The sequence below is a fragment of the Merops nubicus genome, unplaced genomic scaffold, assembly GCF_000691845.1.
Source record: "Merops nubicus isolate BGI_N331 unplaced genomic scaffold, ASM69184v1 scaffold15999, whole genome shotgun sequence".
Lineage (NCBI taxonomy): Eukaryota > Metazoa > Chordata > Aves > Coraciiformes > Meropidae > Merops > Merops nubicus.
This window is the reverse complement of record NW_008630320.1, coordinates 1-26,050: the sequence shown is the minus strand read 5'-3', so window position 1 is coordinate 26,050 and position 26,050 is coordinate 1. Positions and strand designations below refer to the sequence as shown.

The following is a 26,050-nucleotide window of genomic DNA, read 5'->3' as shown; positions in this document are numbered from 1 at the left end:
CTTTGTTAAGTCATAAAGGAAACATTTTTTTTTCTCTTCAGATTCTTCTCATGATAGATGATTACAAGGCATGTTCTTCAAGAAGAGTGTGTGAAACTTGATGATCTTAGAGGTCTTTTCCAGCCTTAATGATTCTATGAAACTTTACCAGTGTGAGCTATGGGAATGTGACAGAATGATTAGATTGTAACGTTAACACCTTTCTTTTTGCCTTCACGTTAACGCACCTGTTAAAACATAGAAAACAGTTTAGAAAGCCAGTGTTTGCAGAAATCTGAATTGCTAAGTTCAACTAATTAGCAACAATGAAAAAAGAACAGTGAAACATACATAAGTCTCATCATGAGAAACAGCAGCTGGATTCCATATCAAAATGATCAAACAAAATACTCTACATTTTTTTATTCTTTTCATATTTCCTTCAAAATACTGGTTTCATTCTGTAAGATGGGAAATGTTAACCAAGTGGGAGAAGTCTCAGAAATAGCTTCTTCCCAATCAGTGTGCATCTTTAGTTCCTTACCTTAAATCCCACTGTGAATGAAGAATTACACATTTCTTCTGGAACCTTTTTATAGTGGTTTTCAGTATAGTATTGGGGTATTTGAAATACTAGACTAATTCTGAAAGTAAATCTTAAGATGAGCTGCTGTTACTTTCCTTGTTTTATCAATGCATAATTGACATGGAGATACTAGCCTCAAAGGTACATCTCTTCTGATGGAAATCAGGGTCTAGAGATTTGATTACTGTTCCCTGTCACCTCCAGCCACAAGACAGCTAAACTTTATATACTTGGATTGGTTTTCCCACTGATGTAGTTTGGATTTGGCACACGCAAACAGTTTTGCAAATAGGATCCTTATGTATCAAGTGGCTCTTTGGAAAATGAGAAATGGGACTAGAACCTGTGAAAAGTTTGGCTTCATGAATTGTCTCATGATATGTGGGAGCTTTTTGCGATAGAGTAAAAGATAGAGTTGGTATTTCCAGGACAGCATTCAACTAATAGTGAAAACATCTTTCTCTTTACAAACCCTTGCCTTTCTAAGAGTGAGTTCCTAGAGATAAATTCACTTGCTTCTAGGAAATGAAGAGCATATCGTTCTTTGGTTCAGAAGTCTGCTTTATCTTTGATCCATGGTACACTGAATTAAACATGTCTAGGGGAAAATAAAAAGCGGTGATGAAATTTAAAAACTGAATTGTGAGGTATATAGTCAAAGGAGTGGATTATAACTGCATAGGAGAAATCTTTATCTATGCTTTTGTTGATTTTTGTCAAGGGCTTGGTGTGACAACCTGTATCTTCTTATGTAACAATACAGTATCATAGATATCTTTGCAGGCCAGTTGAGAAAAGAAAAGACAATATTTGGTTTCTAATTTGGATTCTGTGTATTGGAAACTTCTCTCAGTGCAGGACAGACATGCATGTTGAACCTAGTAGAGTTACACGTAGTAATAGTATTTTCTGGGTTGATTTTACGTATATGGTCTACAGCAATGCACTGCCAATTTCTTTATTCATTTGCTGATATAAAACTGATATGTGTGAACGCTGTAAACTTGTCACTCCAATACCCCAATGCTCTCAAATGTACAAATGTGAAAATAATGGCACGTATGTGTTAGAGGTTTCTGAAATTTATGTATTTTGCTAAAAGTGTCAGTTACGTGTTTCAGTAGTGCAACAGAGGGTTTTTTTAATACGAATTTGCTGCAGATCTGAAACTTCATGTGTAACTGAGATAAATATATTGTCATGAATTACTGATCTGGGAAAAAAATTTAAAGTTAGCAGTTTTGTGTTAGAAGCATTTTTGTGGATTTTTTTTTTTTTTTTCTGTTTGGATATGATTTTTTTAAATTATCTCGAACATGTTTCCAGTAGTAAAGAAAACATTTCCGCCTAAGAGTGTTCAGGAAGAAGCGAGTCTTAACATGTGTTAACCTAAAAGAACCTACCAGCTTAGTAATTTCCAGTGTATTAAGTCTTTAATTGCTCTAAATGATGGCAAGCCAAAAATATAGAAATTACTTCTGTTTTTCCACAAAATAACATCCATATTCTGAGAGGAAATATATAAAAAGCTGTTTTCTAAAGACAGGAGTAAGAAGAATGTAATACTTTTTCAAAACATAACCTAGATGTGTCTATCAAATCTACCTATTTATCTATCAGGAATACTGTGTAAACATAAACTAATGTTCAGGAAAAAGTTGTGTAATTATGTTATAACCACAGCATAGTCCAAAACTAGTAGTTGATACTAGCCCTTGTTGTTTGGTACTCAAACTTGTTCAAATTAATTACTGTACGTGAGACAAATTTGGTAGTTGTCATTCACAGAAGTTTTAAGAAAATATCTACATTTTGCAGTGGAAGCTTACAGGCAGAGACATGATTTATGTCTGAAGAGTGCAGTATTTTCTTAGTAGATTTTTTCCGTTCAGAAAACCCTATTTTTTTACATTTAAAAATGTTGTAAGATAATAAAAATAAAATGGTGGCACTAAGTAATAACATGTGCGTTTAGATTTTATTTAACGTCATTGTACATTTTCCAAGTCCCACATTACCAAGTGTTTGTGTTCATTTGTTTTTTAGCTTATTTGCACTAATCTTGATGAACTCAGGGAATTAATCACAAAGACTGAGAATGAACTCAAAGATCTGGAGGACATTAAAAAGAAATCGGTATGTGACATTAAGAGCTTTCTCTTGTATGGGTATGAAATGGTGCCAGTTATGTGCTGAGGCCTGTCAACAGAAGATTTTTATGCCTGCTTAGTAATTGCGTGAAGCCTTATGAGGCTGATACCTGGAGACTGTGATCTCAATCTGTTGTGTATCTAGTGCTCTGTTCACAATGTTCTTGTTATAAGTAAATTCAATAACTGCATTAACACTTCACTGCCGAAATGAAATGTGAATAGTGGTAATACCATAGGAGGAGTAGTTAATTTCTGCTAAATACGTGACTGTTCTTCCCTGATGACAAACTTACAAACTCAAACAAGCAGTTACTGGGTAGAGTTCTCATATCTGCTTTTGCAATGCAGATCCATTCTTCTTGTGAGCTGACTCTTACACTGCTTACTAGGATTCTGCACTCCTTTTGTTTCAGTAAGTTATTAAAATTGCCTTTGTTAAATTTTTATTCAGGTAGGTTGTACAGGAAATCATGCTATCTGGCTTTTGATACCAGATTGAGGTACAAATTTTACTGATGTTTATGGGATCATTCAGTCTGTGAAGCTGAAAACCTCAAAAGAATAACAGTTAGACAAGAGAATCTAAAATGTTTGTTTGGTGTTTTCTAGGAGGCAATCATTCTAACCAAAATGGTGAATGGTTTTAAATGCATAAAGAGTACTCATTTAAATGACCCTCTGCAGCCAGCTCTTATTACTTACTCTTTCTTATTGCAGTTTTCTTTATTAAACCCTTGGTAAGCATTTCTATGAACAATAATATTTTAAAATATTCCTTTTTCTATATCTTAGAAATTAGGCTCTTAATTTCTGTGAATATCTTCAGTCTCATGCAGAAACAATTTATTCTTAAATTATTTAAATAGAGGAGAGATGGTAGGTGGGAGGCAATATAAATTAGGACTTTGAAGGACGACTTTCAGGGCAGACAGCATAATTGTTGTTAAAATATCTGAAGGAATAAAAACAGACAACTTAAAATTACTTTGTAGTTGCTAAATTGCAAATTCGTTTTATGATGAATTTGTGAAGAGGTTATCAGAAAAGCTATGTCAACAACAGAAGAAAAAGCCAAAAATGAGAGTACACATCAGCAAATCAATAATCTTGGTATAGGTAAGACTTCTAGCCTACCAGTAAAACCGTATCAACAAGACCTCTTCAAGGGTAGACAAATGCTAAATATGTCATAATTGCTCTTTGAACTGAAATCTGATAATGTCATTATGTAAATAAGTTGCATGACTTCATCAGGAATACTATGTTTAGTTCTAGTCACACTGTCTTAAAAAAACCAAACACTTAACAAGGGAGTTAAGATACAACTCATTCAGCGTTCAGAAGTTTTGAGGTAAGGATAATCTTTCTGTGTGCTTCTATAGATCTATCAGATCGTGATCTGGGTCTGTAAACACTTGTGTTGTTAGAAATTTTATTTAGAGAAGAAGGCTCGGATTAATTGCTGAAGAATTGATTATAAGGAAACAGTAAAGTGAAGTGTTGATTTTTTTAAAAAAATAATTATCAGTCAAATTTCATACTTATTTTTAAAAAACACAGATATTCAATTAGATGAATAGTCAATAAACTTGACTTGCTAAAATGTGGTTTCACTTTGCAAGTCATTCGAGTTTCATTTTTTATGTCTAACTCCATGTGTAATTAGGTTAAATGTCTTAAAAACTGGACAAAATGCAGATTTTTGTTCTTCAGCTCTGGCACAAATGAGAGTGCAAGTTTCAGAAGCATCCAGAATAGTGGGTGGTAGCACATGCTACTGAGTGAAACCCTCAAGGCAAGCTTTAAAGTTTATATTAAATACTAACACATATTAGAAATACAGCTTGTATAATTTATATTGAGACTTTAAAGTATAACCTTCTTCTTAGTCCTAACTGCCCTTTGTTTCCTGGGAGACCATTCTACAGTATGTAAAAGGAATTTCTTGTCCAGAATTGGAAGTACTGGAGGCTGTAATGATAAAGCTGAGCTGTAAGACTTCTTTTACATGAGTAAATGTACATTTTTCCCACATTTTTTGTATGTGGTTGGAGTGGTTGTATCTGACACTTTCAGAACATCAGCTTGAGCTAACAGATTACATAGGAGATTTTTAAACCGAACAAGTTTTGTTTGGCAAGCTAAAGCAAATTAGAACAGGATTATGTAATGGAAAACCAAGGGCAATTTTGAAGTGTAGACATTACTACCAGTTTCTTCTACTGCAATAAACCTGTTGGCAAGGATTTTCTGTGTTGGGTTGAGTACAGCAGTTTGGTTCTGTACTCTCTTGTACACCTCTGTTGTCTTTCAAATGAGTAATATTTTTCTGTTTAAAAAATCCTGCACTTTTCCGTGACTACGACTGCATTTGTAACAGTGATGAGATTTGCCTTAGTGCCAGCTTGCCATAACTGTTCTGAGAGGAAAATGATCTTTAATTTTAATTCAGTTCTTTAATTTTAAACAGAAGTTCAGCTCAGGCTTAGTATTATCAAACCCAGAGTGCTTTGCTCTTGACCTCTAGCCAGGGTTCTGAAGTGAGGCTGCAATTTCACAAATGCTTTCAACTGACATAAGCCAAAACTGCTGCCAAATAAATAGTTCCTACTCTGTGTGTCTCTGGCAGCTTTGGTTTTCTGTGCCACCTCATGCGAGAGGGTAGCAGAATACTTTGTTCAGCTGCACGGTGAGAGGATTAATCTGTGATAAACCTAACTACTTTCTCACAGCTGCTGAGGCATTTGTAACAGTCTGCCACAGTTTGTGGGGTCATTGTAAAAAGAGGGATGAACATCTCAGGGTAAAAGGAAGTGTGGCTGCTTTGGACCAAAGAAGTGCCATTTATAGCAGGTGAAGTTGTATGCAATATTACAAGTGGGTGCTCTAAAGAGTCTGTCCCATTAGCTACTAAACAGTTCCTCTGCTTACCACCTACTACATGTCAAGAGGGAAAGCAGAGAATAAGTTAGTCAGATTTGCTATTTGAGTGCCTGATAGGAAATGAGAAAGTGGGAGGTGCAGAAAGAGGATGTGAAGGACTTGAGATTAATGCTTTGTGCACTGCCTAGTGAAAGGATGGATGGTGTGTCCATAAGGAATGTCTAAGCTAGAATGTCTTCCAGCTTTGATACGTTCCTTAGAACAGGTGAATTAACATCCTTTAAAGCAGTGTGACTAAAAAGCAGAGTAAAAATTGAATTAGTAGGAAAAAAAAAAAAAAAACCAAACAGAATTTACAGTAATAAGAATTAGATTCTAGTAAAAATTGTCTGTTTTGTTGTTAATACTGACAGAGATAAGATGGGAAAGTTACATGCAGTCCCTATGCAATTATTAATCTGAAATAGAATATACTGGCTAAAAATTCTATTGATTTTTTTTGCATTTTTGTCTCCTGTTTGCTGAAAATTTAAACTACATATATAATCATGGCAGTTCAGTTGAATGTGAGCTCTTAAACTTTTGCTATAAGTAGCAAATGGATTGAGACATGCAAAGCAGCCTAAAGTTGCTAAAAAATCTACTTGCAGCAGTATTGATGAAAAAATACTGGCGACTAACGTCGTAGTGAAGCATTTTGCCAGTATATTTAAAATAACTTAAAGGTTTCTGTCTAAGTTACATGAAATTTCTTTTTTTGGGAGATATCGTAAAGTAGCACCTTCTATTCTGGTTAGTATGCAAGATAACAGCTATCAGTTTCTGACCCTTTGGTTCCCATTTTTCTCTGTCTTCCATGTCAAAATAAAATTAGTGGGAGTTCCAGAGTGAATAGAAATCTCTACTGCCTTTCAGATAATAAGCTTCTTTTGTGATCTGAAGTCATTGTTTTTTTCTGTGAAACAATTAAACTATTCTGTAGACCATTGGCACGTATTTAACTGTTGTATAGCATAGCAGAACTTGGTTTGGTTGGGTTGTTGTGGTTTTTTTTTTAATCCCGTCTTGCCATTGTGTAATATCAGACCTGACAGGATTGCAGATGATTTTATCAAATAGTGAACTTTGGGCTTTTTGCAGATGTCATTTTGCAAAATGACTTTATAGTAAGAATGTTTATTGTAAAATGACCTGGGTTTTGACATGGGCAGTTAATTGTGGACCCTGTCCTGATTATATTAAAGCATAGGTTGTCTTGGAGAGAACATAAACAGTGAAAGATTCCTTGTTTATTGAAATGCAAGACTTTATTTTGGTAGTGTCTTTTAGAATTTTAATAATTCCCTGCAAGTCTGATTGGCAAGTGCATAGCTTTCTGGGGACTGGGAAAGGGAGGCTGAAGCACAGGATTCCCACAGTTAAATTGACATGGTGAAAGTGGATAAAGGTCAGTACCTTCCTCAGAAAGAGACCACACTGCCTACTTTGAGAGAAAAGTCAGACAAAGGCAAGGGGCAAAAGAATTATTTAGTCAAAAGGACACCAGCCAAGATCACCACTAATTAGGGTGTAACATACTGATATTCTTGACTTAGTAAAAGGTAAAGATATACTTTATAAAGGTTTTTGGTCCTGCCTTCTTCTGATGTTGTCACTGAAGGTTTTTAAGACATTCATCTAAGACAGGTCTTACTCTCTCTTTGGGAGTGGATATATCCTTTAAGCAGATGAATCAGAAGGGCTGAAATCAAACTGAGCCTGTCTGCAGCTCTAAGTCCATGTCACCTGCAGAAATACGTATTTCAGAGTTCACCTGAAAATTCAGAATTATAAACCCATACGTTTAGGTCAGAAATATTTAGAACTTCAGACATAATTTTGTTTGTAGGATACTGAGGCTATCCAAAGGAATACACAGGGCCAGCATGAAACATATTTTTTTCTGTCTGCTTTTTCTGAAATTCCAAAGAGGCTAGTGTTAAATTTGTTCATAGGAATTCATAGGAAGTGGAAGTATCTGAACTAAGAGATAAGATGGCCTTTTGTTGTTGTTGTTGCTGTTGTGGTGGGTTTTTTTTGTTTGTTTGGTTGGTTTTTATTGATCTGCTACACTTTAAAAATAAAAAAGATTATATATGGCAAAAATAATGCAAAATTCATTCACTAAATAAAAGTTTCTAAAATATTTCCTCTATGTATGTTAAAGAAATGGGAAATGCTGCTGTATGTTTGACAATGTTTGGTAGGGAAACTGTTTAGACATACTAGGGACTTTCCTAGAATGCTGAGCAGAAATTCATGTACTTATTAAAAACAGGTTAGGGCTTTTAGTAATATTTTAGTGAATCAGACCTCAGCTTTACCAAGTAGAAAAACATAATGTGCCTTCTTGTTTGGGCTCTATGGAAAGTTTATTACTAGGTTAAATCCTCTTCACTTCTTAGCAGGTGGTGGACTTCCTTCTCCCTGTTCCTCCCTTTTCTCCTGGCTTCCCCCTCTGCTCCTCAGTGAAATAAGTACAATGCTTGAGACTTTGGCATGTAAGGAGTTTTTTGTTATACTTCATTGCATCTCTATTACTGTGTTTATATAAATGTACATGTAAACAAAAAAGTACTGCAGTCTGCAAAATGTGTGTTTGCACATACATTTTCAGGTTTAAACTGCAGATAGATGTTTGTTCCATTAACTATTTAGGATAATAGAATTTTAGTAGACCTGTTCGAAGTCTTGCAGCTGAAACCTTTTCACTTAATTTCAGCTTAGGTTCTGTGTTACTGTGCTTATTCCTCTGTAATGTATCTAACTTATTCTCTTTGTCCAATCTTTGTCCCAAAAACTTGTTTTATACTTTAGTCACTTCCAAATAGTCTGTTACTGCTTCTCTCTTGCTTTCCTGCGACTTCAAAAAATGCTGGTAGGAGCCCAAAATGTTGAATTTTGAGTTTGAAATTTACACATTCCCATCCATGCAGTTTCCTGTACTTCTGAGGAGAGACTGAGCAGATGGAGCTTTTGGAAATGCAACAAGCTACGTAGTTGTCGACCAACTATTGAGTTCATAGGAATGAATAAAGCTGTTTTTAGTCTTCAAATTTAGAAATCTTCTCCATAATAATTAGTTTTTCTTCTCTGGTATTTCGGTCTTCTGCTAAACTGACTAGCTTTCAATATTTTTGTCTCAGTCTTCAGTTTTTCTTGTCTCCTCCAGTATCTCTTTTTTTGTCTGTATTGTCTATTTTTACACAACTGTTTTAATTTAGCTTCCCATGATCTTTCATACCTTTTCTGTGTGTGGCTAGCTTTCCAATAAATGTTTACTAATAAGCTTTCCTTAAGCCACTTTGGTCATGTACATTTCTATAGTTCCAAATGTGGAAGTGTTGAGTCTGCATTGAAGTTATGACTGTGAAATCATACATTTGATCTGGAATATTTTTGTCATAGAGATACTACTTTATATTCAGAACATTTCACACTGCTTTGGATTTTGGTCAGTTAGTATATTACTTTGAAAAAAATATTCAAGGTATTCTTACCAACACAGACGTAACAGAACAGCTGATCTTAAGACATTCAACTGAAGCATAGAGAAATACTTGTACATCCAGGCTTAAGAGATACAAAATACAGCTATATGAAAGGGAGTTAAGTAAGACCCATAATAGCTTAAAAGACACAGCTTTTTTTTTGTAAATCCAGTAAATACATCCAGTTCCTTCACAAGTTACAGGAGTTTAAATTTGTTGATATTTTGAAGCTTTTCCAACGAAGTCTAAAATGTGACGGGTCAGTGCTGGATAATTTCACTGTTCTGAGATAGGTTCAAAAAGATAGTGACATCATGCTGATAATAAACTTTCTAATTTGTTTTCGATCTTTAATATAAATGTGATAGATTAATGAATGTGGTGATGATGATATAGTAGTTTTGCGTAAATGTCTGAATGAAAAGTCATTTCGTAGTAATGAATTACATCATGAGATAAAGACAAGAAATTGGTTTTTTTTTTTTTTACTTCATTCGTTTGTGATGTTTAATAAGAGTGTCTCTTTTGCTTACTGCTTGCGTGGTACAGAAAGGTGCTATCATTAATAGGCAGAGCAGCAGCCAAACACCTCCCTCTGCTCTTTCATCATATACCAGAGATCCAAGGTGCTGAACCACCGGAGGGAGGAGTAAGTTAATGCACTCACTCACAGCATAGGATGTGAAGAAGGATCTGAGCCTTGGGAGTTGGAATTAGCCAGGCGATGAGAACAATTACGTAGTAGAGACTCATCTTTCTCCCCACTGTCCTGGGAACTCCACTTGCTATGCACAGTCATGGATCCTTTCCGGCAGCCAGACTCCACACAGAGCACATCCACTGTGCAGGCAGAGCTCCCAGCCCCACTGCAGGCACAGTCAGCTCTTACAGAGGTGGCTTCTTGTCCCACCTCCAAGTTACTGTGGAAGGTGGGGGCACCTGGTGGTGCCTGCCCAGTGCCCACCCAAGGCTGGCCAGACCCTGGATGAAAACCAGTCAGGAGGGTCTTTCTTGTCTGATGGTGGGCATCATCCATATGCCAACTCTCGTTCAGGGCTGGGGGTTTAAACCCCAGCACTTCTGTGTCACATACCATTTTAGGTTGTAGCTTGGTGTGATATCTAGGTCATGGAAGTGCAAGCTGAGAAAAAGGAAAGAGTTTGAGGGCTGATGCAAGGTATCTTTTCATTAGTTGCCAGTAAATGTTCAAAGATAAAATTGAATGAAAGATGTTGTGAGTTAATCTGTTTTATAATGTACTACAAGTCATTCTTCCTGAGTATATTCAGCCCCATTCTTCAAATAACATCAGAGGTTAAATGTTTACAGATACTTACAGTGTGTAGGTAAATTACACAGTACTGACTTTCAGGAACTTTTCCTGGAGAAGATAATTCTGCAGTATTTTCAAAATGAAAACACTTTCAATTATAGATGAGTTTATACCGTATGAATACATAATCTCATTATGCGTTCTTATTCAGTTAAAATTGCTATTGAAGTAAGTGTCTGAAATTCTACTATTTGGACCCTAAATTGTTTAGTAAGAACATTCAGCATCAGTCCATATCTGAATTGAAAAAGTTATTGATCTCTTTTCTTTAGGTATCTGATGTCCAAAGCAGCTGCAGATCACCAACTCCCTCTCTGTGTGACATCACTAGAAAACGCTAGGCTGGTGATGTCACACATACCACAGAACCCCGCTGCAGAATGGAGCAGGCCTGTTGAGGGTAAGGTAAGTTTTCTCCCTCCACGACCACCCTTTTACGACAATACTGCATCGTTTTATAAGATCTCTAGTTTTCTTTATTTTATGTCCCTGCGATATGAAGTAAAGACTACAAAAAAATCTTATAAAACTGCATAATATTGTGGTTGTGTGTGTGTATTTATTTAAAAACAAAATAAAACTTCTCTATAAAGTTCAGTCCTTACCCCATATATTCATATCCTGGCTCCAGTCTGCTTTGGGGTTCCATGATGAATATGCCAGAATAGTGTATGTTGGGGCATCACGGAGAGTGGAGTCAGCATTCCCTGGCTGCTCTGGATGTCAGAAACCTTATTTTAAAAGGTAAGTTTTCAGCTGACAATGTGTCAAATGTCTCTCTCTGTTTATATGGAAACATTCAACATATTTGTAAAGTGTATTTTTATTATGTTTGCATTTTTAAAATTCACTTGTAACTTGACGTGGCTGGAAGTCACATTTTTACTTGCCTTCTGTCTAGGCCTTTTTTGTTCTGTTGTTAATGCTTTATGTGGTGTTTTCACAAGAAAATAGTGTTTTCTTTGTCACTGTCTGTAATCAAGTTCTGTTCAGTTATTTTTATCAGTGATCTGGATGAGGGGATCGCGGGCACCCTCAGTAATTTTGCAGATGACACCAAGTTAGGTGAGGGTGTTGATGTGCTTGAAGGTAGGAGGCTTTGCACAGTGATCTGGACAGGCTGGATTGGTGGGCAGAGGCCAGTGGTATGGAGTTCAATAAGGCCAAGTGCCAGGTCCTGCACTTGGGCCACAACAACTGCAGGCAATGATACAGGTTTGGAGAAGAGTGGCTGGAAAGCTGCTTGGCAGAAAAGGACCTGGGGGTGTTGTTTGAAGGCCAGGTGAGTATGAGCCAGCAGTGTGTCCAGGTGGCCAAGAAGCCCAACATCATCCTGGCCTGGATCACCCATAGTGTGGCCAGCAAGACGAGGGAAGGGATGAAGGGATTGTACCTCTGTACTTGGCACTGCTGAGGCCACACCTCAAATACTGTGTTCAGTTCTGGGCCTTTCACTACCAGAAAGACATTGTGGTTCTGGAGCTTGTCCAGATGAGGGCGATGAAGCTGGTGAAGGTCCTAGAGAACAAGTCTTATGAGGAGCAGCTAAGGGAAGTGGGGTTGTTTAGGCTGGAAAAAAAGGAAGCTGAGGGCTTATCACTCTGCAGCTACCCGAAAGGAGGCTGTAACGAGGTGGGTGCTGGTCTTTTCTCCCAAGTGGCAAGTGATAGGACAAGACAAAATGGCCTCAGGTAGCACTAGGGGAGGTTTAGGATGGTTATTAGTAAAAACTTCTTCATTGAAAGGCTTGTAAAGTATTGGAACAAGATTCTCAGGGAAGTGGTGGACTTACTATCCCTGCGGGTATTTAAAAGATGTGTAGATGTGGTGCTTAGGTATGTGGTTTAGTGGTGGACCTTGCAGTGCTAGGTTAACAGTTGGACTGGGATCTTAAAGGTCTTCTCTAACTTAAATGATCCTAGTTCTAGAAGTCAGATCCAAGTTACAGAAGCAGTGGTACTGGGAATGTGAATCACAGACCACATAAGAACATAACTCAGTACACACCCAAGTTAGTTACTGAATATTTGTTTTTAAATAACGAGTTGGGATTGCAGGCTCTTACCCAACTTAGAATTAGGTCAAGTAAGCTGAAGGGGAACAGGGAACAGTTTATTCACAGATGTTAAAGCAGGCTCTTCAGTGATAAAGACTGGTTTTACCCCTGAAGTAGTCTTGGTTTGATGCAGTTGGATAATTTTAGTTTGCGTGTGCTAGTAAAATCCTGTGGATTTCATAAACACTAGAAGGCAGTGCACCCAGATCTCCATTTCTGCAGACCCCTTTTTGACAGGAGGACCGAACTGTGGAGCCGTAGTAGCGATTTCTCTGTGCTAACCCTGCCATTCCACTGAACCACTCCTCATGGGATTTCCTGAACAGTTGTATTGATTACTTTGGGTGGAATGGTCATGCCTACTTTGCTCTTCCTCCTGTGATATTAGATGCTGCATTCCATTTATTTGTTAACCCCATAACGCAATAGGTCATACTCAGAGGCTTTTGTCTTTCACTGTAAGGAGCTCTGCAGTCAGTGGTTGAAAGGGACATTTGAAGGTCTTCCCACCTTGAAGCACAACTACTGTCAGTAAGTCATCCGTGACCTGACTAGCCAAGTTCTGAAACCAGGAAAGAAAGAACGGAGATTGAGCAGCTTCTCTGCCAGCCTGTTTTAATGCTGTGTATTTCTGATGAAAATATACCTTCTTAAGGTCCAGCCTGAACCTCCTACACTTCTGTTTGTAGCTGTTGTTGTGCATTATGTCATTTGCTATTACTGAGAAGAGTTTACAACAGACATTTGTAAAAGCAGATTTATTTGTAGAAATTACTAGGCAGGTATGTAATGCTGAAGTAGGGAGTAAAGTCATAGCTTTATCAATTATTGATTTGCCTTTTTTTTTTTTTTTTTTTCCTCTCCTGTAAAAAATACAAGACTGTTAGGGAATGAAATTGCCTAGGAAGGGTGATGCTAGCTTCTGTGGTGATGTGTCTTAAGGTTATAGACACTTTTTCATGTGTCTTCTTTTTTACTGTTTTAATAGTTAATGACTAATAGCAGATCATTTGTATAACATTTGGGCATAGCAGAAATCTTAAACACTTTGCACAGAAGGCAATTGAACCACAATAAAAGATAAGTATTCCTCCCCCATAATTTTTGTCCCATATTTGTTCTGTGTCCTGACTATTTCTGAGGAAATAAAATGCTTGTCGTGGCTTACAGTTGTGTCTGTTCCTACCAACAGGCTTATTGTCAACTCTTAAACCCCATTAAAAAAAGTAATCAGGATACAGGAAAATAATTAATTTGCATTTTTAATAATTATATTTCTGTAATACTGGTATTAAAATTATTTGGAAGCAAATGTGGAATTTTCCAGAGATTATATCTAGAGGACACTATTTTTGCTAAAAACTAACTCCAGAATTCAGGGTGGCAGGGGACTGGGGTTTTTTTTGTTCATTTGTGTAAGCAAGGGGCAAAGTGACCTGTACTTGCCCTCCTTCAAAGTGTTAATGAAGGCCGTAAAGTCTTGAAATCTGCTCCTGACTAAGCTTTGTGCTTGTGTCTGGCAAGTCAAAGCATGATGGTTACCACTTCAGTATTTACTCAGTGGTCAGCTGGTATTTGTCTGGCTAATAAATAGTCTTTTTCTTTCTTCTTAAGCAAAGATCTTAGCTTTATTTAAAGACAAATTAGTCCCAGAAATGAGTAATTTCTTTTTGGTTTGATTCTGTAGTAATTTTTCCTATCTTTTTAGTAGTACACCTTGACACATCCCATTCTTTGCTATATCAAATGCGTGTACAGCATTTCAGTATCCTGATAGTAGTGGCATTGTGGGTTTTTTTGCCATTTTGATTTTTGTTTTGTTTCAATACTTTACTACTGTGTAGTATATAATATCTTCCTTTTAAAAGTGTCTGAAAAAAGTCTTGCAAGAAAGATAAATCTGTGCACATAATATTCTTTCATGTGCTAGCAATTAACACTGTTGACTGCTAACATTAGGAGGTGATACCAGATGCCTTAGTAGACTAGTGTAACCAAGGGCTGTTCTCCATTGCAGTGCTCAGTGGCAGGTTTTATGCTTCAGTGCATTACGTGTGCAAATGGGGCCTGGCCACAAATGAAGAAAATAAGAATACAGTTTTCTGGCTTGTCTTTGTGCATATCACTAACCTGTATGTAGTAATGTGGCATAATTCTCTACTTAAATTCTTTTTTTTTTTTTTAATTTTAATTGAGGAATGAAGAAGTAGCTATGGGTAAAGGATTACCCATAAAAAAATAGATACCTGGTCTTCAAGCAGGCATTCAGGTTGACCTTGCTCTGTGTTGGAAAGATCTGCTGAAATGTGCAGAAATGAATTGCTCCAAAGTCCACAGAAAAACCATTACTGTAGGCAGCTGAAAGGCAGCCATGTCAAGCTTTATCCAGCTTTTCTTGTCCTACATTGTTTGATATGCTTGACCACAGGAAGCTATGAAGAATATGAGCTCTATCAAAAGCTAAATACGGGGCAAGAAATAAGTAAGTTCCCGAGTCTTGCTTCTTTTTCTTGCAGATCCATAGTGTCTTTAGTGTCTTACATCATCTCTGACAAGTCAAGAGGGGAAAATCCTCATTTACGTAAAATGTACAGAATTAGCAGAGTGGCAGAAGTACCAGAGTATACCACATCTCTTTTTGTAGCTGTTACAAATATATATGCATTATCCAGTCTTTCTTTTATGTAATAAACTAGAGAATAAAGTGTGGGGAAGAAATACTTACAAGGGGTGAGAGATGTGTTCTGCAGCATTATGGCCATTGTGGTTGTGCTGTATGTGTGTGTGTACATTCTAACTGATGTTTCCCCATGTTTTTTTATTGTCAATCAGCCTTCTAGATTTATTAACACATAAATTCTTCATGGAAGATCATAGATTACATATATCAGTTTAGAAAAGAACACAATTTTTAATTATACATTTGGTTTAAAAGCTTAAGGCTTTTATGTTGGAAAATTGGTTTCTGCTGCATAGTCTGTTACTTCATAACTGACTAGCTTGCAAAACTTTTCTTTTTTAAAAAATAATTATCTAGCAATTTCAATAAAATGCAAAAATGTAATGCAAAAACTGTGTGGATTGTGTAGTAAATTCTTTTTGCAAATAATATATCATTTATGTTAAATAAAATTATGGTAAGATTTTCTGTAGGAAAAATATCTCTGTTAAAAGTGTACGTACAAGATTTGTTTCTCTTACCTGAATGGATTCCTGCCTGTGTAAGTTACACATTTTAAGTAATTTTAAACACACGGGATGTTTGTAAGATTTTGCTTCAGTTTTAAGGCTGACTTGTAAAAAGTGAACATACTTACAGTATTGCTTTTTTAACTTTGTCATCTCTCTGTAGTTTAAAAGAGGTAGAAGCATTAATGCCTAACATAGGTTGTGGGCAGGTGTAAATGTGAAATTTACTAATATCTTTTTCCAGTTATTTTCCTCATATGCTGTACTAGTGTACCAGCATTCTTGTATATCGTTACACAATGTGGTAGGATTCAGGCCTAATGCAGCGATAAATAAATGGTATTTATGTTTGCAGGGAAGATGGTACCACCGGAAGCAAGCAGTGAAGGAATTGCATGGTACGTTGATACGACTGCTTAATGAACTGTTACCATGGGAGCCAAAGCTAATGAAAGCATTTCAGAGAAACAGGTAATTAGCTGCTTTTTTTTAACAGTAGGACATGGGATGGAAAACGGAACAAAATTCACTCTTTGAAAACTAATGAATAAGTTGGCTTCTCAAATAAATGACAATACTTTGAGGAGAGGAGTGCAACACTGGCAGTACTTTAGTTGGAAAAATTCTTTTACGTATCAGACTTTTGTCTCTAGATAAAATTGAGTTTAATCTGCGAATATTTTTTTTCTCTAGAATGCTTTAGGATCCTTAAACATGCCTGTCAGTTGTATCATGATCCAGCCAGGATTTGTATTGCTGTTTATTTGGTTAGCAGGTGCTGAAAACCTTTCTCTGGAAAACTAGACCAGGGCTTCTTATAATACTTTGTCAGACTATTTAGTATCTGAAGCTACCTAAGTTGATTGTTGATGAGTTCTCCACAAAGCAATTCTTAAAACGTTGTTTTAAGATCTTTGTAACCCTCTAAATTTGAAATGCATCTAGAATGAGGTGTGTCAGAAGTATCAGTGAAACAGTGACTGATTTAAATCCAGTAAGGGCAAGTACTAGTAACAGTCAAAATGCTACCCAGATTATAAATCTTGGAGACATTGGATACTGACTTGGTTTCATCATTGTGTCTGGAAGCTTGATGTTGTTGTCTGTTGGCCGTTCAGCTGTTGCTATTACCATACATTAGTTTTGCCACGTAGATATTTAGAAAGCAAGAAATGATTAGGAGCTTGAACTCTGTCATATCATAAGTAAAGTTAGACAGACACTGAAATGTTGTGTGTAAAGGAAACAATTTCCACAGTTACATCGTGCGTAACTAATTCTGAAAAGTGTAAAAGGTATTGTGTTTAAAAAAAATCCAAAAGCATCGCACCAAAGACAGTAAACAGATAGAGCTACCAAGAATTGGTTCCTTGGTAGCTTGTTTTATGGATGTCATGCATGACTTAAAATCTTTACTTGCAAATTTAGAATGTTGTTCAGATTTTGCTTTAAATAATGGATTGAAGTACAAGATTTACTTTTTCTGTTCATTTCTGTTCAAGTCTGTTAATTTTTCTTAGCTGTTCATTTCTTTCTATCTGTAGCAGTTCAGACTCCTTTTGGAAATGTGACATATAGTAATAATAATTGAAAGCATTTCAGTCTCTAGTATATGGGGTTTTATCCTTTATGTAAATTCTGCTGTGGAATGACTTGGTGCCAAATGTTAGTTTTTGTTTGTTAAGTGTGGTTGTAGAATACAGAAGTAACACTGTTGTGTGAAGTGTGAAGTATAATAAATAAGGTGTGTCTAATGGGAATGGATTTTAGTCTCAACTGCGTAGCTTAGCTAGAGAAGAAAGCACTTAGAGTGAAGGATAATTTCTGAGATTAATTTAGCTCGCAGTTCTCTGAATATGTTTTAGTATACCAGGAACAGTTCCAGCTGAAAAACAATCTTTACAAATCATGGGAAGGAAAGGGATGAATGGAGAGAGGCTAGATCAGTGTCTTGGTCTAGTTCCTTATGCACCTGCTAGACAGCTGTGTGGCACCAATGACAGTGGTGAAGAAAGATGTCATGTGAAAGGGAAAAAACAATTGAGTAGAGGTTGCTTATGCAAACAGCAGCACCACCACAAGTCTAGGTGCAGTTGCAGCATCTATAGGGTGTCTCAGCCAGCCTCCAACATCTACTAATTGAATGACAGTGTTGGCCTTCTAGGTTGTAAAGGGTTGGGCAGAGCTCCTTTCTTCTGTGCAAGACTTCAGTATGTAATAAGAGTCTGGAGTTTTCCTTACCTCCTTTTTTGTTATCTTTTGTAGGAGCACTCATGATCAAAATCCTTTTTTTTTTCCCCATTCTGAGAATTTCTATGATCTCTTCAAAATTACGACAGAATATAATGTTGAATGGTATTTGAATAGTAGCAAGGTTTAAAAGGAAAGGTTACTTGTGCCCACTGATCACATTTGTTCACTGGTCCCATGGCAGAAGTTCCTCAAAAAAAAAAAAAAAAAAGGAAATTCCCCTCCATAAGCTTTAGTACGGTAGAGGTTACCTAGTGTCCTTCGTGTCCTTCTGTTTTCTCCCACACCTAGACTTCAAGCTCAAAATTTTACTGACAGAGCTGACTTCCCAGCTTGACCTCAGATCTGCCTTAGCACCAGGAACTTGCCTGTTGATCTGAGTGGGCTCTAGGTTGAACCCAGTTACCATAACTAGGCTTGCCCTGCTCCCTCATTAAGGGCCAGTGGGATGGCACCCTGGCTGGTGGGGCTTATGCCCTACCAGCTGTGACATCATGCCTGGTACCTCTCTCTGCATGCCTTAGGGAGCAGTTGGCCATTGCTGCACTCAGTGCAAACAGCTGTTACTGTAACACGTAAGAATACGTAAATTTTTGACATTACTCTCATTGTCATAAGTGTTAGATCCAGACTATAGCCTGGATTCTAGTCCACAAAAGGTCCTAATTTAAATTTTTTAAAGTTGGTTTTTTTTTTTCTCAATAATCCTGCTGGATACGATGTTGGTTGCCGCCATCTGAATCCTGTAGTTATTGTATTTGTACTATTAAATTATCCTCTAGCTCTCATCTAAACAATGGTTTAGAAGAAGGGACAATGGGAGTAATAGCAGTTTAGGTGTATCAAGCTAAGTGGGTGTGTTTTGGAATGTCTTTTAAATGAGTAAAGCAGCTATGTTTTTCCATAATTTTCCACAGATTCTCTAGTGGAGCGTGAGCCTATGGAAATGACCCAGGAACCTGTTCTTAATGGCCCAGAGATGGGGAAGTTTTCTTTAAGGGGAAAGTTATATTGTGGTCCCATAACTTGACCAAAAGCATGATGCATATAGGAAAAACAAGGTTTACTTGATTCTGTAATTGGAGTTGCCTTCAGAGGAAGGGTAGGCTTGTCACAGTTAAAACACAAGTCCATAGAGGTACATTTGTTCACAGTGGAAGATTGTGAGGGAGGCAACGGAAGACGGATGCTGTAAAACAGTGATGGCAGTCATGTTTGACTCAGTCTTTTTGCCTGTTGTTAAAGGACTTAATGACATAGAATTCAGTTTTGGGGCAGTACTGTCACTTTACATTCTATGGGGTTTAGAGACTTACAGACAGAACTACCCTGAATGTTTTTGAGGGGTGCAGGCAATTTATTCTACACCATCTTCTTTTTGTGTGACAGCAAATATGTATTAAAAAATTGTGTGGCTAAGAACTGTGTGGTTCTTTAGTAAAGTTAGTTTTCTTATTTTCAAGGTCTAGATTGAAGAAGGACTATGATGACTTTAAAAGGCATCCAGACCATGATAAATTTACTGGAGAATTGTGGAGTAATGATGAAAGTGAAGTTGATTCTGGCAAAGATTCTTTTGCAGTAGTATGTGGTAAATGTTCAGAGTCTGCAGAACATGTGGAAGTTGCCCGAAAGAATCACCCAGACAATGGTAAGCAGTTACTGGAATTTGATAGCTTGAACTTGATTCAGGAGCTTAATTTTTCCACGTTACCTTGTGTCCAACTTTTTGCTTTAACTACTGTGATAATATTGAAATCACTTGAGATGCATGTTTGACAGATGTAGACTAGAAGAAGGCAGACATGACCAAGATGAAAATTCTGATTAATGCAAGTTTTTGTAATTTTTGTGCTTAACTATTTCTGTGATAACAAAGTAAGCCTGCTCGAAATTTATGCTTATGGTGGGTTGACCTGATTTTGCATTTATGGTTCAGCCAAGTGTGCCAGATGCCCACTCAGCCAGTCTGTCACTCTTATTCTTTAACAGGACAGGGAGAGAAAATAAGATGGGAAAACTCATGGGTCAAGATACAGACAGGGAGATAACTTACAAATTACTGTCACAGGCAAAATGGACTCATGTGGGGAATATGAATTTGATTTATTGCCGATTAAAAATAGAGTAGGATGGTGAGAAAAAGACAAAACTGAAAACACCTTCCACACCCTGCCCCATCTACACCTTCCCAGGCTCAACTTCATTCCCAGTTCTACCTTTTTCCCTGTCAAGTGGCATGGGGGGGATGGGGATTTGGGGTTGAGGCCAATTTGTAAGACTGTTTCTGCTGCTGCTTCCTCACACTGTTGCCCTCCTCCCATATGGAGTCCCTCCCATGGGATACAGTCCTTCATGAAGTGCACCAGTGTGGGTCCTTTCCACAGGCTGGTGTCCTGCAGGGTAGGACTTGCTCCAGTGTGGGTCCCCCATAAGCCACAGTTCTTGTTAGGAGCCTGTTCCAGGCTGGGCTCTCCAGGGGCTGCAGTTTCTTTCAGGGCTTATTCACGGGCTCTGGAATGGGGTCCTCAACAGGCTTCAGTGTAGATACCTGCTCCAGTGTTGTCCTCCATGGGAGGGGGCCAGCCTGCTTCCCCGTGCTGTTCAGGGCTTGCAGAGGGGTTCATTCCGGTGCCTGAAGCACCTCTTCCCCTCCTTAACCAATCTTCGTGTGTCTACAGGGTTGTTCCTCCTACATTTTTTCTCACTCCTCTCTGTCACCCTCTTCTGCACAGCATTTTCCATGGGCATCACCAGCTTGGCTGACAGGTTCGGCCACGTCCTGCAGCCAGTCTGTTGCGGAGCCAGCTGTGTCTGGCACAGGACAGCTCCTGGACTCTCCTCACAGAGGAACCCCCGCAGCCCCGTGCTGCCGAACCCTCAGCGCACGCCCCTCTGCCCACCCAGCAGAGCTGCTGGCGTTCTGGGCCCTATTACCTGCTCGGCGTGTCTCCTGCCGGCCTTTTTTCGACGCTGGGTGCGTCGCGTGCAGCACTCCCGCCCTTGTGCTGCAGGCCCTCCACACTCGCGACTCCACCTGACGCATCCGCCCAGACCCCAGGGTCCCCGGCCGACCCACCCCGTCTTGCAGTGTGCCAGTGAATACACACACACTGCCCCCAGGCACGCAGGGTTTTGGGGAGGTACCCTTACCCCGCAGCATCTGGCTCCAAGCACCCGTGTGTGACCACCTTCTCAGCCCTTGCAGCTCCCTCTTCCTCTGCACATCCCTTTTTGGGTTTGCATAGCTCTGTCGGTTCCCTCACCCCTCCACACCCAGCACCCAGCATCTCCTGTGATATATGATAATATTAGTTGCAAAGTCCAGGTTGATCTTCTTTGAAGGGGTACCTGAAGGTTCTCGATAGCCCGTCAGTTGGTGAGGTTGTCTCCTGTCTTTGTCTCCGTGTTGCTTTGGTAATTTGTGTCTGTGTATATTTTGTTTCTGGCTTCTCCCTTTTTCCCTCAAGATAACCTTGCTGGAATAAACATTGGGACACTCTCACACACCTTCATTATTAAAGTGTTAATGACCCAGTTTGATTTTCCTCACTGTGTCCCATGTTGGTCAGGTTTGTGTCCCTGTATGTTCTTGTTTATGACTTCCTACTTTTTGCATTGAAAGAGGTCTTTGACCAGATACCTTAAAGAAGCAGCCATTCTCCTTCCACATACCTTTACACTTGAAAAGTAGCATTTTGCCTTTAGATAGACACTGTAAAATTGTTACATAGAGGTATCGCTTGCAAAAATGTAAAACAGTTTCTGTTTTGATATCCTTGCAGATGAAATGAAACTATTAGAGATGAATTTACCTGCAGGAAAAAATAGAATTCTGAAAAAAGAATCAACAGCTAAAGAAATACAGAAGATACAGCCCAAATGTGCTAAGCGACAGTCCAAGCAAAGTAGTTGTCTGGATCAAAGCACTGATGAGCTTTTGCCAAGGAAGAAGGCTAAGCTGAGCACTAATGAGACGGTGGTCCAGAGTTCAGAAAGTAGCCTGCAGCCAGATAGTTGTTTGACTGAGCTGAAACAATTGGAAGGGTCAACTCTAAAATCATTTTCCTTGACAGATCCTGCGACATCTGTATCAAACTTTCTGAAAGGGACCAAACCCATCCAAGCCTTGCTTGCCAAGAATACTGGGAACAAAGTGACCTTAACAAATCAACTATCACCTCCCCCTGGCATAAATGTATCTGCTTCTGAAAAGAGAGATTTATCAGCACTGGAATCATCGTTGATAAAACCAGCGTTGCCCTGCCAGACTGATTTAAAGACTCCTTTGCAAATGCTATACAAAATGCCAAATGGCCACTGTGTACCAATAGACCTTCACAAGAGCTCTGTGAAAATTCAAATGCAACCTGTGATTGATCCTAAAACTAGAGAAAAAGTCATGCAACAAGTTCTTATTTTACCGAAGGATTTTCTTATTCAACAGAAGGAAAGTAAAATTGCATCCAAGGACATTCAGTCTTTACAACAAAAATCATCTGAGCTGCACTGTACCTCTTTACCAGAAATATCAAATGTCAGTGTTTCTTTAACACCTGTCCTGGTAACAGGCCCTGCAAATGCTATCACTCAGTCACCTAGTACAATTTTTAACAAGAATATTACCAGCTTGTCACAAGTGACTGTTCCCGTGAGCACTACACAACCGTTGCCTGCTCTGACTTCAACAGAGGACTTGTCATCAACAATTAAGGTGAGCCGAACTGAAACTGACAAAATCAAGGCTCCAGTCTCAACTGCCACATTCCCTGTGTCTTTGACTTCACCTACTCTTTCTACAGCTGGCCGGTCTTCGGTGTCAGCAACACCAATAAGTGTGTCTACAGACCTTGCTTCTGACTGTCATAGCCTTGCGTCACAGCAGACAAATGACTCTTGTGAAACTAGGCAAGAGCTGAAGACCGTGTGTGTAAGAGAATCACAGTCTATTCTGGTCACAACACGAGGTGGAAACACAGGAATTGTTAAAGTGAGAACAAATCCGGACCAGATTTCACCTAGCAGTGTATCTTCTAGTTCAGTTTTCACCTACACACCTCAACTTCAGGCCTTTTTTGTGCCAAAACCCACAGCGTTATCATGTTCGACTCTTTCGTCTGGAGCAACAGCCAAGTCTGGTCTTCCACATATTGGACAATTGTCTTTTTCTGGATTTGCCCCTTCAGTGGCTTCTTCTGTTAACATTCCAGTGTTCCCAGCTGATTTTACCCAAGCAATGGAAAAAAATACCAAATCCACTTTAGAGCAGCCTGCTGTTGGGGGCATTTTGGGTCAAGTAACAGAGAACTCCTGCTGTGTGTCCTCTCCTTTATCCTCCATTTCGTTAGCCAGCCATTTGATGGCAGCAACACCAAACAGTCCTGTCAGTGTGGCTAGCATTGGACAAAATAACACTGTCATAACTCCAAATTCCTCTATGCAGCAACAAGTTGATACTAAAACTAAATCAAATCCTGTTGTACAATCTGAGTCTCATTCAGCAACAAACGGAGATTTCATCAGTAGTACTCCAGTCCAGAAATTTACATTAGTCACAAATCCACCTATTTTATCATCCTGTGGGGCATCAGGAGTCAGTATTATACCCTCTCCAGGATCCATCAGTAATGCTCAAAAGTTGGTTTTCATTAACACACAAATTGCCAATGGCCCACCAACCACAAATCTAGTTGCAGGGTCACTGAAACATAATGTTCCTTCTTCCCTAAGCAAAACCTTTGTTAATGCCATAGAGCAGCCACAGTTGGTTCTGATCCCATCTACAGTAGGAGCACCAATAAGAATCAACTCATCACCAACCATTGCTCAAGTAAAAGATGTGAAAATTGGACTAAATATAGGTCAAACCATTATAAATACCAAAGGCAATGCACAGCAGGCTCCACAAGTTAATATGTTGCACTCTGCCATTTCTAAGGCAGAAGGCAGTAAAAGCATGGGCTTGGCACTCTCTTTGACAAGTAGTTCCACTTTGGTTCCTGTGCCGAGTTTTGTGAGTCAAAGTGCTGTGTCAGTTAATGAATCTATATGTGTGGCAACAAAAGCTGAGAATGCCTTTGCAGTAACAACAGCAAGTGCATGCGTAGAATCTGTTTCAGTAGCATCAAGTGGGACTTCTGGGGCAAGAGCCACTGTCTTGATTGATGGAAGTGATCCCTCAAGAATAAGGCCAGTTGTGGGCAATCAACTGTGTACATCAAATATTGGAACTACTGTGGGTATATCAACTGTGAAAACAGGACATCTGGCTTCATCTGTGCTGATTTCAACAACACAACCAACAGTATCTCCTCAAAACTTAGCGTCTGCTTTGCAGTTTCCCGTTGCTAGTTTGCCTGGACCTGTAGCCACCCCCCACAATGTGTTACATACAGTTCCTCAGTTTGCAGCAGTTCCAGTTCCTCCTCCAGTACCAAAAAGCCAGTTGCCCACACTGCTTCAGTTTCAATCATCAGGAGCGCCAGCTGCTATATCAAGTAACGCAAGTGTTCACAAACCTCAGAATATGTTGCCCCCTCCGGCACCAAGTACAGGTAAAGTGATTAGTTTTCCCAGTTTTTCTTCCCTACAATGCCAGCAGGTGCCTCCCAGTACAGAGGAACAAAGTCACGCTCACACTTGCGTGTCCATCAGTCAGACGCCTGCAGCTTCACCAGCTGTAACAAGCAAGGCAGGAGGTCAGCTGAATGAGCCTTGCATTCAACAGAAAATAGTCATTAACACCTGTATGCCCTTGGCACCTGGAACTCAGATAATGATTAACGGTACTCGTTTTGTTGTTCCACCGCAAGGCCTTGGAGCTGGCAGCCATGTTGTTCTTCTCTCCTCTAATACAAACCAGACTCCTGCTCTAACTATTAACCATGGTCAGGAGGCTCAAGGTGTACCACTTGTTAATCCAAAAATCATGCTAGCACCAAGTCATTCCTTAAGCTGGCAACTATCAAAACATCCTTTGAAAAGCTCTACAAAAAATGTGAACTCTTTTGGGTCTGCAGATGCTTTACCCATCAGACATGCCACACCCCAGATCCTTGGTACTCCAGCTAGCTGTTGTGCTCCACAGTCTGCAGCAACGCTGTCTGTGTCTTCAATGATAAAATCTCCTGTTAATGTTTTAGCTGCATCTGTGGTTTCTGCCGTTCATCGCCCGAACTCTCACATACCAAGCAGCACTTCAGTGTTTCACTTAGACACCTCTATCAAAAAGCTGCTGGTCAGTCCAGAGGGAGCCATTTTGAGTGCTGTAAATGCGCCAGCATCCAAAGGTTCTTCCCTGGCTTCGTCACTGCCTCCTGTTGTTGTGTCCACAAGGAGAAATCCTACCACTGTCTTCCTTGCATCTAGATCATCTTGCCTTGATAAACCTGACAAAGCTGCATCCTGAATTTCCTGCAAATGAGCCACTTTGAAATTTTGGGGCATTCTTCTGACTCAGAAAGTTGGAACTATTGAATAATTTCTTACATGGTTTAAAACAGTCGATTTACTCAAAATCGCTTAAGATTAGAGTTCTTTCCTGTTTACTTATGGGGATTAGGAGGAAGAGAAAATTATTTTGTTTGTCAAAGAGAAGTTTTCAGAGCGTTTTTCAGTAAAAAAAGGTCAGAAATGACCTTTTTTTAAAATGTTTAATGTTTATTAAACATTTTAGTTTGGAGAAATCTAGCCTTTTGCCTGTGTTCCATCTTACAGTATGGACTGTTTGCCCGTGTGTTCATGACAGTGTGTATCTCCTTTTTATTTGACAAACTTATTTTTGATCTCCTTCTGTAAAAAAAATATTTATGCATTGCAAAAATGCATTTAATGGTATGGAATTGTACATATTCATTAATTCCTAACAATCTGTTCTAAACTATATGTACAAAGAACTATGCTGTCTTATTTATGTTTCATTTACATAATGTATAGTTTTTTAAGTATTTTAGTAACTTTGGACCAGTGTACTGTTTAGCAACAATGGAGAACAATCTGCATATAATAAATCAAGTTGCTATACTGCTTTGTGTTGGCAATAGCTTAAAAATGTGTTTATATGTTACACCGTGGCAGAATACACATATATAT

The 26,050-nt window shown here is 38.7% G+C and overlaps 1 protein-coding gene across 1 annotated transcript in view; it reads left to right on the top strand.

Moving 5' to 3' along the window:
• The window catches only part of KIAA2026 (KIAA2026 ortholog), a 39,390-nt gene extending 14,023 nt beyond the window's left edge, over positions 1-25,367 (top strand). Inside the window, exons 4-7 of the mRNA XM_008947259.1 lie at positions 2,612-2,701; positions 16,065-16,180; positions 19,423-19,610; positions 21,745-25,367. Of these exons, the coding sequence (XP_008945507.1) occupies positions 2,612-2,701; positions 16,065-16,180; positions 19,423-19,610; positions 21,745-25,367 (4,017 nt within the window). The remainder of the gene's footprint in view (positions 1-2,611; positions 2,702-16,064; positions 16,181-19,422; positions 19,611-21,744) is intronic.
• The last annotated feature ends 683 nt before the right edge of the window (positions 25,368-26,050 follow it).